This window comes from Mytilus trossulus, chromosome 7 (assembly GCF_036588685.1).
Source record: "Mytilus trossulus isolate FHL-02 chromosome 7, PNRI_Mtr1.1.1.hap1, whole genome shotgun sequence".
NCBI classification, from domain to species: domain Eukaryota; kingdom Metazoa; phylum Mollusca; class Bivalvia; order Mytilida; family Mytilidae; genus Mytilus; species Mytilus trossulus.
In genome coordinates this window covers 72,210,130-72,225,499 of record NC_086379.1, presented here as the reverse complement: position 1 = coordinate 72,225,499, position 15,370 = coordinate 72,210,130, and the positions used below count along the sequence as shown (strand labels likewise).

The 15,370-nt window shown below is 32.7% G+C and overlaps 1 protein-coding gene across 1 annotated transcript; it reads left to right on the top strand.

Moving 5' to 3' along the window:
- The first annotated feature begins 5,497 nt into the window (after positions 1–5,497).
- Positions 5,498–13,183, top strand: LOC134726652 (gastric triacylglycerol lipase-like). Its single transcript, XM_063591062.1, has 8 exons — positions 5,498–5,632; positions 8,674–8,788; positions 10,020–10,218; positions 10,837–11,083; positions 11,415–11,570; positions 11,830–11,901; positions 12,318–12,389; positions 12,950–13,183. The coding sequence occupies exons 1-8, from the start codon at positions 5,510–5,512 to the stop codon at positions 13,181–13,183; spliced, it is 1,218 nt and encodes a 405-aa protein (XP_063447132.1). The 5' UTR covers positions 5,498–5,509.
- The last annotated feature ends 2,187 nt before the right edge of the window (positions 13,184–15,370 follow it).

Sequence of the window (15,370 nt, the reverse complement as noted above, 5' to 3'; positions counted from 1 at the left end):
TGCCATTATTATAGTATTTCTGTGGTGCAAAATCATTTAATTTATTGATTACTTATGTATAATGATGTCCATCCAAATTCACATAGGTTTGCATGCATTTATCATTGGGATTGTTGCCCAAAGGACAACAATTTGAGGGTTAATTGTTGCTATTTTAGGAATTGCTACATACAAGTGATGCAGCCAAAAGTCAAAATATGTTGAATTTTTATTTTTGGGAAACCAATCCTGTCACAATTATTTTTCCTAATAATAAAAACATCACATTTTTTAAAAATTTACAATCTGTAAACACCTTTGAAATAAACACCTTATCAATACGAATAGAAAGGTACATGTATAGTTATAGTATCAATTTAGTTGTGCTCAATTGTAAGATTGTATAATGGGCTGAATGGGGTTTACGGAACAGAGAATGATGGGCCAAGAATAAAAGAAAAGAACAAAAAAGGCCAACAAAATAGATTAAATAATAATGGGGTGCCAAAAGATAGAGAAAATAGAATTATGGGCTATAGATATGAAGAATAGAGAAAAAATACCCAATGACCTCCACCAAGAACCTTTTGTATAATTTGAATTGTAAATCATTATCTCCTCAGTTGTGCTCAATTATTAAAGATAGCATTTGTTTAAGTCACACTTCTTTGACATTTCTTCATTTTGTCTAAGCGCTTTAGGTTCAGATTAATTTCATAAAGTAGGATAGTAATATCGCTTACATATTATAGATGTACATTTTATTGCAGTGAAACATTGTGACTATGGTATATATATACAGAGGGTAGTTATGTGGGACCACTGGGTATATTTTATTATAACCATAAAATATAATGATATAAGTAACAAATATACTACCTCGTGATAATATCAAAATTTAAAAGTTCTAAATTGGTGGCAAATGTCACAATTGGTGTCAGAAAAAAGAATTAAGTCTTTCACATATCAGAGTTCTCTGCAAATGATAAGTTGGTTTATAGAAATGTTTAAATCAAACCTATAATGCTACACCTACATTTTATTGGATAATTTTACTGAATTTATGAAATGCAATGTAATAAACCTGATATTGATTTATTGTGGTTATATAGTTTAATGATTGTTGAATCAATTTTTGATAACTCTGTAGAACAGAATGTTTCGTCCAGATAATACCACAGTGAGTTGTCAAAGAATATTTGTAGATTGTGAATAGAGGATTGCACTTATAAAATATAAAAAAGAAATTTTAAAGGACAGTTTTAATGTCCATTTCTGCATATGGAATAGCAAAATCAAAGGGGAAGGTCAAACAAACATAATAAAATCGTAAAAAGATTATTTATTCATTTTAACCATTCCATGTTTATTTCATGATGTTTTAAATCATTTCTGGTTAGTGTTACAAACACCTTCATAACGTAGGGAAGCTTTAACTGTGGTAATAATATTTTTCAGGTTTTTATTTCCAGGTATTAAAAGAACAAAGTAAAAACATGTATTCTTTTTCAAATTGTTTTTTTTTTATAATTTTAGTCTATTCGCTTGGCTTGTTTTTTTAAACTGACCATTCATCAGCCATATGTATTTTATTTTGAATGATTTATTTTAACTTGACAATTGAGTGCAGATTTCAGCACAAAATTACTTGATGCTTAAAAATATGATATTGAGTCGCTTTTGTATCATTTCAAACTTAAACTTTTATATGTATATATTCATGTATATGAGCAGTAAATATGTAAGTATAACATCTGAATATGATAAGTATGGTTTATAGCTCATTATCATAGTATTGATTTCAATATGTTATAGAATTTACTTCTTGTTGACAATGTTTCTGTGGTGGCAATGGCTTCTAAAAAGTAACTGATTATTAAACGAAATGAAAGAATTAAACAATTCTCTGTGACGTACGTCTTAGCCAATGGGAAAAATTTATTGTATACAAACAGGTTATACCTTCTTTTTATATTAAATGAAGAAAGGTTATAAGCTTTTGACAATTATGATTTAATTGTTAGTATTTTTATGGGATCTTCATTATTTGAAGCAGCCTAAAAATTGTCCTAGTGTGATATGCTTTCTTAATGATCTTACTTCATCATGGTCAAGTGCTTGTAACCCTCAGATATCAATTTATGTGTATCTGAAGTATTGACAAAATTATTATATGAAATTTGGGGCCATCATTGAAAAGTTCTGATAAAGAAATGAAGGCCCATTGAAACTTAAAGAGTTGAAATGAAAACAGTGAACTGGCCTGCTGTTCACAAAAGTTTGTACAATTTATTACAGTCTTCAACAAACTATTCAAAATATTACGTTGTAAGAATGTTTACAAACATTTTGTAATATAGGCCTGGGACTACGGTTAAAGTAACTCTGTAATCGGAGCACACAATTTTTTGCTGGCAACACCAAATTCATCATTTTATTTGGTTGAGTTCTGTGTGATTACTATAAACATCGTCCGAAGTTTTATGATTGTAAAGGCCAGAAGACCATTGTTTGATGTATACATTTAAATCCAATATAAATTAGCATGTGTGTGTATGTGTGTGTGACTATTGAAAAAGATGTATAATATTATGTTATATGATTTGTTATGATTTAAGTTAAGGTACAACCTTCATCAATGTCATTAATTTCATTTTATAGCATAGACACAAGTTTTACCATGTTATTATGAATAAACATTCATTTATAGTTCTATTGTTTAACTTGCCATGCATAATACACATTTAAATCTTGATTACGGGTACTCTGTATGAATTTTATAAGAGCTAAAAACATGGCAACTTCAGGAAGGCACATTGAACTCATTTTTAGCTCACCTGGCCCAAAGGGCCAAGTGAGCTTTTCCCATCACTTGGCGTCCGGCGTCTGTCGTCTGGCGTCGTTAACTTTTACAAAAATCTTCTCCTCTGAAACTACCGGGCCAAATTACACCAAACTTGGCCATAACCATCATTGGGGTATTTAGTTTAAAAAATGTGTTCGGTGACCCGGCCAACAATCCAAGATGGCCGCCATGGCTAAAAATAGAACATGGGGTAAAATGCAGTTTTTGGCTTATAACTCAAAAATCAAAGCATTTAGAGCAAATCTGACATGGGGGTAAAATTGTTGAACAGGTCAAAATCTATCTGCCCTGAAATTTTCAGATAAATCGGATAACCTGTTGTTGGGTTGCTGACCCTGAATTAGTAATTTTAAGGAAATTTTACTGTTTTTGGTTATTATCTTGAATATTATTATAGATAGAGATAAACTGTAAACAGAAATAATGTTCAGCAAAGTAAGATTTACAAATAAGTCAACATGACCGAAATGGTCAGTTGACCCCTTTAGGAGTTATTGCCCTTTATAGTCAATTTTTAACCATTTTTCGTAAATCTTAGATATCTTTTACAAAAATCTTCTCCTCTGAAACTACTTGGCCAAATCAATCCAAACTTGGCCACAACCATCTTTGGGGTATGTAGTTTCAAAAATGTGTCTGGTGACCGGGCCATCTAATCAATATGGCTGCCATGGCTAAAAATAGAATCTGGGGTAAAATTCAGTTTTTGGCTTATAACTCAAAAACCAAAGCATTTATAGTAAATCTGACAAGGGTAATAATGTTTAGCAGGTCAAGGTCTACCTGCCCTGAAATTTTCTGATGAATATGACAACCCAGTTTTGGGATGCCGCCCCAGAATTAGTAATTTTAACGAAATTTTGCTGTTTTTGGTTATTATCTTGAATATTATTATAGATAGAGATAAACTGTACACAGCAATAATGTTCAGCAAAATAAGAGATACAAATAAGTCAAATGACCACAATGGTCAGTTGACCCGTTTAGGAGTTATTGCCCTTTATAGTCAATTTTTAACCATTTTTTGGTAAATCTTAGTAATTTTTTTACAAAAATCTTCTCCTCTGAAACTGCTTTGCCACAACCATCTTTGGGGTATGTAGTTTCAAAAATGTGTGCGGTGACCCAGCCATCCAACCAAAATGGCCGCCATCGCTAAAAATAGAACATAGGGGTAAAATGCAGTTTTTGGCTTAAAACATAAAAACCAAAGCTATTAGAGCAAATCTGGAGTAAAGATGTTCATCAGGTCAAGATTTATCTGCTCTGAAATTTTCGGATGAATCGGACAACCCGTTGTTGTGTTGCTGATCCTGAATTGTTAGTTTTAAGGAAATTTTGCTGTATTTGGTTATTATCTTGAATACTATTATAGATAGAAATAAACTGTAAACAGCGATAATGTTCAGCAAAGTAAGATTTACAAATAAGTCAACGTGACTGAAATGGTCGATTGACCCCCTATGGAGTTATTGTCCTTTATAATCAATTTTTAACAATTTTCATAAAATTTGTAAAATTTTTCTAACATTTTTCACTGAAACTGTTGGGCCAAGTTCATTATAGATAGAGATAATTTTAAGCAGCAAGAATGATCAGTAAAGTAAGATGAACAAACATCACCATCACCAAAACACAATTTTGTCATGAATCCATCCTCTTCTTTTGTTTAATATTCATAAAGACCAAGGTGAGCGACACAGGCTCTTTAGAGCCTCTAGTTATAAGTCAAAATGTACAGCCTTCAACAATGAGCAAAACCTGTACAACATAGTCAGCAGTTGGTTTATAGTATATGCTAAAAAAACAACATATAAACAAATACTGTTCTTAACTGATTTACAAGCAATCTGATTTAAATATAGATAATGTGAAGTCTGAGATCCTCTGATTTTGTTTTCATGATACACACCTTCAAAGCAATTGCAGGCAGGAATTTCACTGACTGATGTCATATAGAGACAAATTCTGAATGTCTAAAAAATACCTAGATCCTTGCTTGTATTTTTTTATCTCTGTGTGATATTAGAGCTGATAATGTAAATGCCATGTAAAAATCTATAAAATCACACTAAAATTTCTTTCACTAGTAGTTTGCCACAGATGGCAAGAATGTGTCCAAATTACACGGATGCCCCACTGGCACTATCATTTTCCATGTTCCATGGTCCGTGAAATTGGGTCAAAAGTCTAATTTGGCTTTAGAATTAGAAAGATCGTATCATAAGCAGCAAGTGTACTAAGTTTCAAGTTGATTGGACTTCAAAAACTACCTTGACCCAAAACTTTAACCTGCGGACGAACGGAGCCACAGACCAGAAAACTATCGTAGGTGGGGCATAAAAAGAAAACCGGACAAACAATAGTACACAAAATACAACAAAGAAAAATAAAGACTGAGCAACACGAACCCCACCAAAAATGTGATTGATAATAAAGGGAATCACTGAAGCAAGACTGGAGGGGCTCCTCTTATGCATTTAGTAGGTCCATCCCTTCCTTTTGGAAAATTCTGGATCCACCACTGTATTTCATTAACTAATATGTTGTGAGCTTTCGACTGATGAGTTCACAGAAAATAGGACAGTGATAGATAAATACAAATAAATAAAGGTTATCGCATTATCAAGTGTAAAGTGATATAAACAAAGTTTAATAGACAGAATGGATCTTTTGTTATGGTCATTAATAACAACTTTCATCACGACATCCAATGGATTCTCACCTCTTTATTCCACACAGTTACGAAAGGGACACGATGTTTCTCCTGAAGTCTTTATGAACTCGGTATGTAAATTTAAAGATGAAGTAGGAAACAAAAAGAGTTTAACAATTCATATATTAATATAACGACGAACTAAGCAAAAATAAGTTCACAAAATTGTTGCTAACGAAAATAAAATTACCAATATCAATATTAAGAATAAGAATATCGTATTTTCCGATTAGGAGCTTATATCGGGCGAATGACATTTGCGCCGATTTTGAAAATTTTCATTCTTTCATTTGCGCCGATTTCATTTTTAACCGGATTTTTGTGACAAAAATGTCGGTTATTAAACTGGGGATGGTCGGCGGGTGGGCGGGCGGGCGGCAGGGCGGGCGGCAATCAAATGTTGTCCGTGCATTAACTCAAGAACCGTTCAACCAAAGCTTTTAAAATTTTAATATTTTGTTACCAGAGACATATTGTATTATATGTCTCTGTTGTTACTGACAACTAAATGACGGTCAAGTTCAATAATGGCCATTTTGACTTTTACCGTTCAGGAGTTATGGTTCTTGAAAGATTGAAAAATGGCGTTTCCAGTCGTGTCCGTGCATTTACGCATGAAAAGTTCTACCAAAGCTTCCCAAATTTTAATATGTTGTTACTGGTGACAAAATGGAGGTCAAGTTCAATAATGACGATTTTGACTTTTACCGTTCAGGAGTTATGGTTCTTGAAAGATTGAAAAATGGCGTTTCCAGTCGTGTCCGTGCATTTACGCATGAACTGTTCTACCAAAGCTTCCCAAATTTTAATATGTTGTTACTGGTGACAAAATGGAGGTCAAGTTCAATAATGACGATTTTGACTTTTACCGATCAGGAGTTATGGTTCTTGAAAGATTGAAAAATGGTGTTTCCAGTCGTGTCCGTGCATTTACGCATGAACTGTTCTACCAAAGCTTCCCAAATTTTAATATGTTGTTACTGGTGACAAAATGGAGGTCAAGGTTAATAATGACGATTTTGACTTTTACCGTTCAGGAGTTATGGTTCTTGAAAGATTGAAAAATGGTGTTTCCAGTCGTGTCCGTGCATTTTCTCATGAACCATTCAACCAAAGCTTTTCAAATTTTAATATGTTGTTACTGATGACAAAATAGAGGTCAAGTTCAATAATGACGATTTTGACTTTTACCGTTCAGGAGTTATGGTTCTTGAAAGATCGTAAAATGGTGTTTCCATTCACGTTGTTGCATTTACTCACAAACCATTCAATCTAAGCTTTTCAAATTTTAATATGTTGATACTGATTACAAAATAGAGGTTAAATTTGATATTGACAATTTTCACTTTCACCAATCATCAGTAATTGTTCTTGTGATATTGCCAGGACACAAATAAATGCTAATAAATCCGGTTTGCTGTCGTTGTGACAGCCTCTTGTTTCATTTTCGCCGATTTTATATATTTTCCTAATTGGATTTACAGGTAAGTTACAGGTAAGTTCATACTTTTACATTGGCCGAGCACAGAGTATAAAGACAAATCAAGTGACATTGCAATTGGTAATCGATGACTGCTTCACGTTTGACATTGTCCGCGGCTCTGCTCCTTCTGATGACAAATTTCATACATCCATAGACAACGTACAAGTACAAATTCCATAACGGTCAACCAATTCGTGATGGCGTCCATAAAATTAACGAAGGGATGATTTCAACTTCACCATGTGGAACTCTTGGTTTAATAGCTTCCTTGTGAGAAAATGCGAACTCTAGAAATGCCCCCACCAGTACGTATGCCAGACAAAGAAAAGATGACCTTCTTTATCGACAATTACGCCAAATATAGAAGAGACTAAATCATAAGAATGGAATATATTAGTTGTTTTGCCTACTATACATACTCGGCAAAAACAGATTTATGATTTGAATGTATTCCGTTTTTATGGATTTGAATACTGTACATATATTTTTATTTCGTCATTTTAGTATATACAAACTGCTTTTATCTTAGGTTTTTACTTCTTGATTTTAAGCAGGAGACAACAGTTATATACATGTTATGATTGACAATTCATAACATATGTACAACTGGCTAACGGAAGAGGTCTTTAATGATAAATGAAAATAACATTACTGGGATGGAGAGTTGTCTTATTGGCACTCATACCACATCTTCTTATATCATTTCACCTGTAATTTACCTGTTATTTACCTGTAAAAAATCGGCGCAAATGAAAAAAAACAACCTGCGCAAATGAAAGAAAAAATCGGCGCAAATGAAATGCATATTGGCGCAAATGCAAAACGCCGCTTATATCGCATTCAATAAATACAAATACATAAGACTAGACATAAATTTAGAAAAATACTATTAAAACTATAGGCTATAACTAAGGTGAATTTGCATTTAAAAGAACCAATTTATAAGATTATAACTTATAAATATTAATATTTGTACAAGTGTTGATTAGTTCTGCTTAAATTTTAATATTTCTAAATTGGCATTTTAAGGGGAGGTAACTCTGAAATAGTGCATTCTCTGAAGGAATCTACATGGAATTTTGCTATTTCGTATTTTAGCAGAAAAAAAAAACCGCACAGTGACCCTATCTTTTCTTTTGATATTCTCAGAGCATTTTAGAAAAGCTATCTTCTCATATCTTATTTTATAATTTTATCATTTAGTTTAGCTTCTAATCACATAATGGTGATTTTCCTTGTATAATCCATACACAATGTGTCATTTTGTCACGACCTGTAGCTTGAGAAAATGCACGGTGACCTAGCAATTTTATTATGTTTTTGAACATATATCAATAGATAATACGTTTTGGCAAAGTATGAACAAATTCTATCATTTTTAATTTAGACTACTCCTATACCACCTTATGTATTCATAGGAGTAACGCTACCGATGTCATGTTTGACGTATGATCTGCAAACCCTTCCGGAACACACGAGACCACCATTGGGTTTTCAATGTGTCTTTTCTTTGTTATGCTTTGTATACTGGTGCTTGTTGTTTTCGCCATGGCGTTGTCACCCATTGACTTATGGGTGTGCATATCCCTTTGGTACATCTTCCGCCTCTATGGTCTAACACTATTTCAGGTCCAGCTTATAGCATACAATGGGTATAAAGCAGAAACTCACTTCGTACCAACTGAGGATGGGTTTATCCTTGGAGTACACAGAATACCGTACGGACGGAACGATAAACCAGGAGGTAATTTGTAGGGAAAACAACCGTTTCATGTTCATAACCTTAGATACCAGGTACAAATTCTACATAGAGAGACATTTCAGTGTGTGCACTCTTAAAATCGCGTTACGTTTAGGTCAATAAGACTGCAAAGGAAAGCAGGAAGAATTAGATAAAGCACGTTTCCAATTTAAGGGCATACGATACAGTTTTGATCCTGTATTTACAAGTTCATGAAAATTTGCATATAGGCTATTTTTCACCTGATTAAATCAAATATGTAATAAAAAATATACCTTCATGTGCTACTTTTTGAGTAAAATGAGGTCGAAATTTTGTATATTTGCTAAAAATTCAGATTTGTGGCCGTAATTTTTTTTTCGAAAGAAAGACATAACTTTTTTGTTATAAAAGATAAAAACAAATTGTTTTTTGTTAAATAATCGGTAATTTCTGTATTTTATAAATATCTTTAAAAAATATGCATTTTTTAATCAGAAATAACTCATATTTATCAAATGTTCATGAATTGAGGAAAAAACGTAAATTTTTACTGCATGTTTATCACAATTAAAAAAAATCCTCTATTTACAGTTTTATAAAATTTGGGTCACATAATCTCCCTGCAAAATGAAACCAAATGCCGTTTTGAAAAATAGGGGTCCATGAACTCGTTTTCAAATTAAATCAGTTTGAATGATAAAAATCAGTCGAAAAATGCATCTTTTCCCGATATGTCATAGTTTGACGTCGCGAAAATAACAAATTACGTTAGCAACGTCATTACCTTCCCTGTAACTGTATCGTATGCCCTTAACGTCATTTTTCTGTTACAATATCTGACGTTGCGTCAAGTGCAAAATTTCACCTGTAATATCTGAAGATACAGCTTGTCGACATCATTCTGGAGATAAAATGTAAAATGAAGCACATGATAGCTTTTACTGCATGTTTGCAATATCCACTCAGGATACATGTATGCGCCTTTCCAGAACACACACAATGCCAGTTGTATTTATTTGACACCAAACTTGCTTGCTTCACTAGTTTCAAATTTTACTTATGCAAATATACTTTGATCTCTATAAATACCTTTAAGTTAGTATGAAAAAGGTCGTTGGCTACGCCATTGACTTTGCATGAGTATGTAAAAAATGAATTATATCAAAGACGTAAAACAACAGGACAAATAGGATTTCCCAGGGCATATATCTATCTATTGTTATCAATCAGAATCTTTATTTTTAATATAAAGGTTCTAAACCAGTTGTACTACTACAGCATGGACTATTGGCAGATTCCTCTTGTTATTTATTTAATGGCTACAATGGAAGTTTAGGATTTATTCTAGCAGATGCTGGATATGATGTATGGCTTGGTAACTCTCGCGGGAATACGTATTCAATGAAACATACGAAATACAACTCAACACAAGAGCAGTTCTGGGATTTTAGGTAAAATGATCAAGTTTTCAATTAAGTTAATTGCAGGCACTGTAACTTTTCATATTTTTGTAAAACACATTGCAGTGTCAATAACAAGACCATTTTGCTATAAGCCATCCATTCCAATTCCTTTTTTTATCATCAGCTATTTTACGAGACACATTGCATGAGCAGGCAATAAATAGAATAAAAATCACTCTTACTTAGTAACCAATCAAAACTTGGCAGATTGAAAACAGAGTTTGTATACTTGTCGATGTGGAGCTGTGAGCTAGATGGGTTCAATAGTTTATTAATAATACATTATGTTGACTATGTTATGGCTTTGTTTAATAAAAAAAAATGGAATAACCAAAAATATGTGGATAGAACAACAGTTCCCAAACACCAACAATTCATTTCTCCTAGAAAAGTCATGCAATTAATGACAAACAACAGTATTAATCCTTTTTCATGCCGTCAAAATAATAAAAGTACCCAAACAGGTACCTTTATAGTACACAGTTACCAGTAGAACTTTTTAAAATTATTTGCTTATTCATAGGACCAGTACTATCATATATTTAATATAATAGTATCGTTAATAGCGGATAATATCAATGAGCGTTAAATAAATATTTTATATAGTTGGCAAGATATGGCAGATAAGGATCTACCAGCCATGGTGGATTACACACTCAAAACAACAAACCAGACCAGTTTAGTGTACATAGGTCATTCCCAGGGCACACTTACTGGATTCACTGGGTTCAGCAGAAACAGACAACTGGCAAAGAAGGTCAAGCTGTTCATTGCACTTGCGCCCATTGCAAAATTAGCAGATGTCAGAGGAATTACATCTTTACTTGTCAAAGCATTAAAACCTAACATAGATGTAAGATGATTTTCGTTCTCTTCTTTTTTCCACCGTTGAAAGAATCAAAATTTTATTATACAGATAGTTAAATCAATGCGTATTCCAAAACTTCATTTGCATGTGCTTATTTATGAGTAATACTGACTGTTTAAAATCATTTGTTACGCAATTTAGTCATACTCCTACAAGAATAATATCAGTTTGAAACAGAAAATATTTTTCAATCAAACTTAAAGTGTAAAAGTAAATAAAGTCATATTCTTTTCAAATTGATTTCGTAATTCTGAATACTAGTATAAGATTTATTCACAGTTTTAAAAGTTTTACTGAAGTCAACATTTTTTTTCAGGAGGTTTTTACTTTATTCGGTAGGAAAGGATTCTTCTTAAATAATTCTATTAACATGGACATAGCAGATAAGATTTGTGATACTGACGCATCAGCCTTTCTTTGCTCTGAAATAACAGATCTAATATATGGACATGGTCTGCCTAGTTTTGATTGGGTAATATAAGTTTAGTTTAGTATAGTTTTTTTATTTTTAAAAGTCTTTAGTTTAGATTCTAACCTTTTAATTTGAATAGAAAACTTTCCCCTGTTAGAGATTTTCCATGGTTATATCTACCAGATATTCTGACACACTGTATTGTCAAATGCCTACTGAAATGAATTTACTAAACTTCAATAACATCTAAAGGATGAAATTGACCATTGTTGGCTTGCTTCTTTATAATAAGGATTTATTTGAGTATTTGTTATTTCAGAGACGAGTACCTGTATATATGTCTCATATCCCATCTGGTACCTCTGTGCGAAACATGGTACATTTTGGACAGGTAGGCATTTTTAATAACTACATGTATTTAATTCGTTTTAAGTTTTTTAAAGTGTGTGGGTTTTTTTTTTTGTAATACCAAGGGCGCATTTCTTTGTAACACAAACGATGCAAACAGCTAAGCGCGCACCTGCTTTGATCATTTGTTTTAAACATACTGTGCACTCGCTAAAGAAAAGAATGACAAACGCCACACAACATTTACAAAATTTGGTTAGAAAGAAATGCACCCGAAGTATATAAAACATTATCAGTTTGATTACACAAACGCACCAGATTGTTTTTCAACACTGTAACTTTCTCTATAGATTTTTTTAAACCTTAAACTTTAGTGTGTCCCTAGCGGTGCTCTGTTTACCAGTGATATTTTAAACACCAATAAAATGAAATAAGTACGAAAATACGTTCTGCTTACAGGGAGTTATTAGTGGTGAGTTCCAGCTTTATGACTTTGGAACGGCAGTTGAAAATATGGCTCGATATAATCAGGTAACTATTTTAAATATGAATAAGAACATATTGAATGACAATAACATTGGCACATGTATAACAGCTAGAGGACACCCCCTTCTTATATCGACCAGTATCAGCGTTTATCATCAAACACTTGACCAAAAAGAAATTATCAAAGTTTTCTGGTAATTAGTCAAAGAAAAGGGGGGAATTCAAAATCATTTTTTTTTGTCATTCCATTTGTCAAAATAATCTTATTTTCTTTTTTACGAAAAGTATTAAGTCTTTTTGCGCTTCTACTTTGTGCTTTTGTTATGACACTTTCACTTATTTACTCCATCTCTGGTTGGCTACTTCCCACCAAAGTCCATTTTAGTGTCCAGAAAAGTAAGATGAGATAATTTTTATCATTTTTCTAAAGGTTTTGATTAAAAAAAATTTTGAAAGTTTGATTGACTGAACAACAACATAATCGACAAGTCAATTCAGCTATAACAAAAAAGATTTAAAGCACAATGCCAAAACGGCTTGTTAGCTTTATTGATAACATTAATGTAAACAACACCATACTTTCGCAATATTTACCTCTATTTTAGACGACACCGCCGTATGTGAATATCACACAAGTAGATGTTCCAGTGGCTTTATACTCTGGTGGCAACGATTATCTCGCTGATCCTACGGACGTAAAGTTTATCAGTGCTAATCTGAAGCATATTGTAGAAAATAAGGAATATCCTAAATGGAATCATGCGGACTTTGTTGTTGGGGATACACCACCAAAGACATTATATAAAGATATGTTAAAATTGCTGGGAAAACTGAAATGACTTAATCAATATATTTATGTAAATAACCAAGTTTATACTATAATATACAAAGAATACCTATCAAAGTACTGCGAATCGAATCTGTTTCTCTAATTCTACGAAAATTCTAACCTTTCCGAACCAATTGTACAAAAAAAAAATATATTAATCAACGTGTGGTTGCCGGTGATATCAGAAGATGGTTGGATAAAGCTAGAATGACTGTTTGCCACATATGATCAAACGTTTTAAAACATATACATCGCAAAGATGACCATGGGAAATTTTGTTTCCAGTTAGTGGGTTGTTTTCAGTGAAGAAGATTTATTAAAAAAAGTTAATTAAAACACAAAAGCAGAGTGATGACATGACCTGACTGAAACACATTGGCACAATGTAAAAAGTAAAAATGACAAAAAGACTGAGCTCCGAGGAAAATTCAAACTCAAAACGGAAAGTGGTCGGAAAGTCCGTAATCAAAAGTTCAAACACTTAAAACGGATGGATAACTAAAGACAACAGTATTATACCGCTGTTCAAAAATCGTAAATCTATTGACAAAAAACAAAATCGGGGTAACAAACTAAAACTGAGGGAAACGCATTAAATATAAGAAGAGAACAACGACATAACATAAAATGTAACACACACAGAAACGGACTAAGCATTAGACAAAATCCAATGGGAATAACAAATTTAACATCAAAACCAAATACATGAATTTAGGATAGAAAAGTACCGTGACACGTCTTATAGTAATATGAGTTCATATTCAAATATAAGATAAAACAAACGACATAACGGAAACACAACGTTACCATGTTACACACACAGAAACGAACTATAATATAACAATTGCCATTTTCCTGACTTGGTACAGGACATTTTTAAAGAAAAAATGGTGGATTGAAAATGGTTTTGTGGCATGCCAAACCTCGCAATTTAATGGCAATGTTAAATATAACATTAAAATGACAACATAATATTACAGGACTACAATACGAATAAATAGAAGAAAATTGAAGATCCAAGATAACGACTGTCATATTCATGACTTGGAACAAGCATTCTCTTATGTAGAAAGTAGTGGATTCAGCCTGGATTTATAGCTAGCTAAACTTCTCACTTGTATGACAATCGCATTTAGTTCGATTATATTGACAACGATGTGTGAAGAAGACACATAAAAAACGGCAGTTGTTGTACACCAACTGAGTGTATGTGTCAGTTTCTCTTATATGACATGTTAAATATGCTGTTGATGTCAACATGGACAATAAGATAAGATATTGCCTCAACTTCCTAATCGACTTAGTCTACTTTCGAGCATTGAGGTAGGATCCAATGCTATTCTGACAGGAGATGCATACACTGTCAACGCAAACCCGTGTCTTACCATTTTGTAGTTCATGCCATTCTTTTTAATCAATCTTTGTCTGTGTCATACCTTTAATAGAATAGAAAACACAAACCACACTTGTTAGATTATATTTTTGGCAATGGTAGTTTTCATCCATTTTACCGACATGCATTAATCAAAAGTAAATAGTTATCAAAGGTACCAGGATTATAATTTAATATTTTAAAACATATACATCGCAAAGATGACCATGGGAAATTTTGTTTCCAGTTAGTGGGTTGTTTTCAGTGATGAAGATTTATTAAAAAAAGTTAATTAAAACCCAAAAACAGAGTGATGACATGACCTGACTGAAACACATTGGCACAATGTAAAAAGTAAAAATGACAAAAATACTGAGCTCCACGGAAAGATCAAACTCAAAACGGAAAATGGTCGGAAATTCCGTTATCAAAAGTTCAAACACGTAAAACGGAAGGATGACTAAAGGCAACAGTAGTATATCGCTGTTCAAAACTCGTAAATCTATGGACAAAAACAAAATCGGGATAACAAACTAAAACTGAGGGAAACGCATTAAATATAAGAGGAGAACAACGACACAACATAAAATGTAACACACACAGAAACGGACTTGAATTTGGGATAGAAACGTTCCGTGACACGTCTTATAGTAATATGAATTCACATTCAAATATTGTCATTTTATTTTGTTTATTTTCTTTGGTTACATCTTCTGACATCAGACTCGGACTTCTCTTGAATTGAATTTTAAATGTACGTATTGTTATGCATTTACTTTTCTACATTGGCTAGATGTATAGGGGGAGGGTTAAGATCTCATAAAC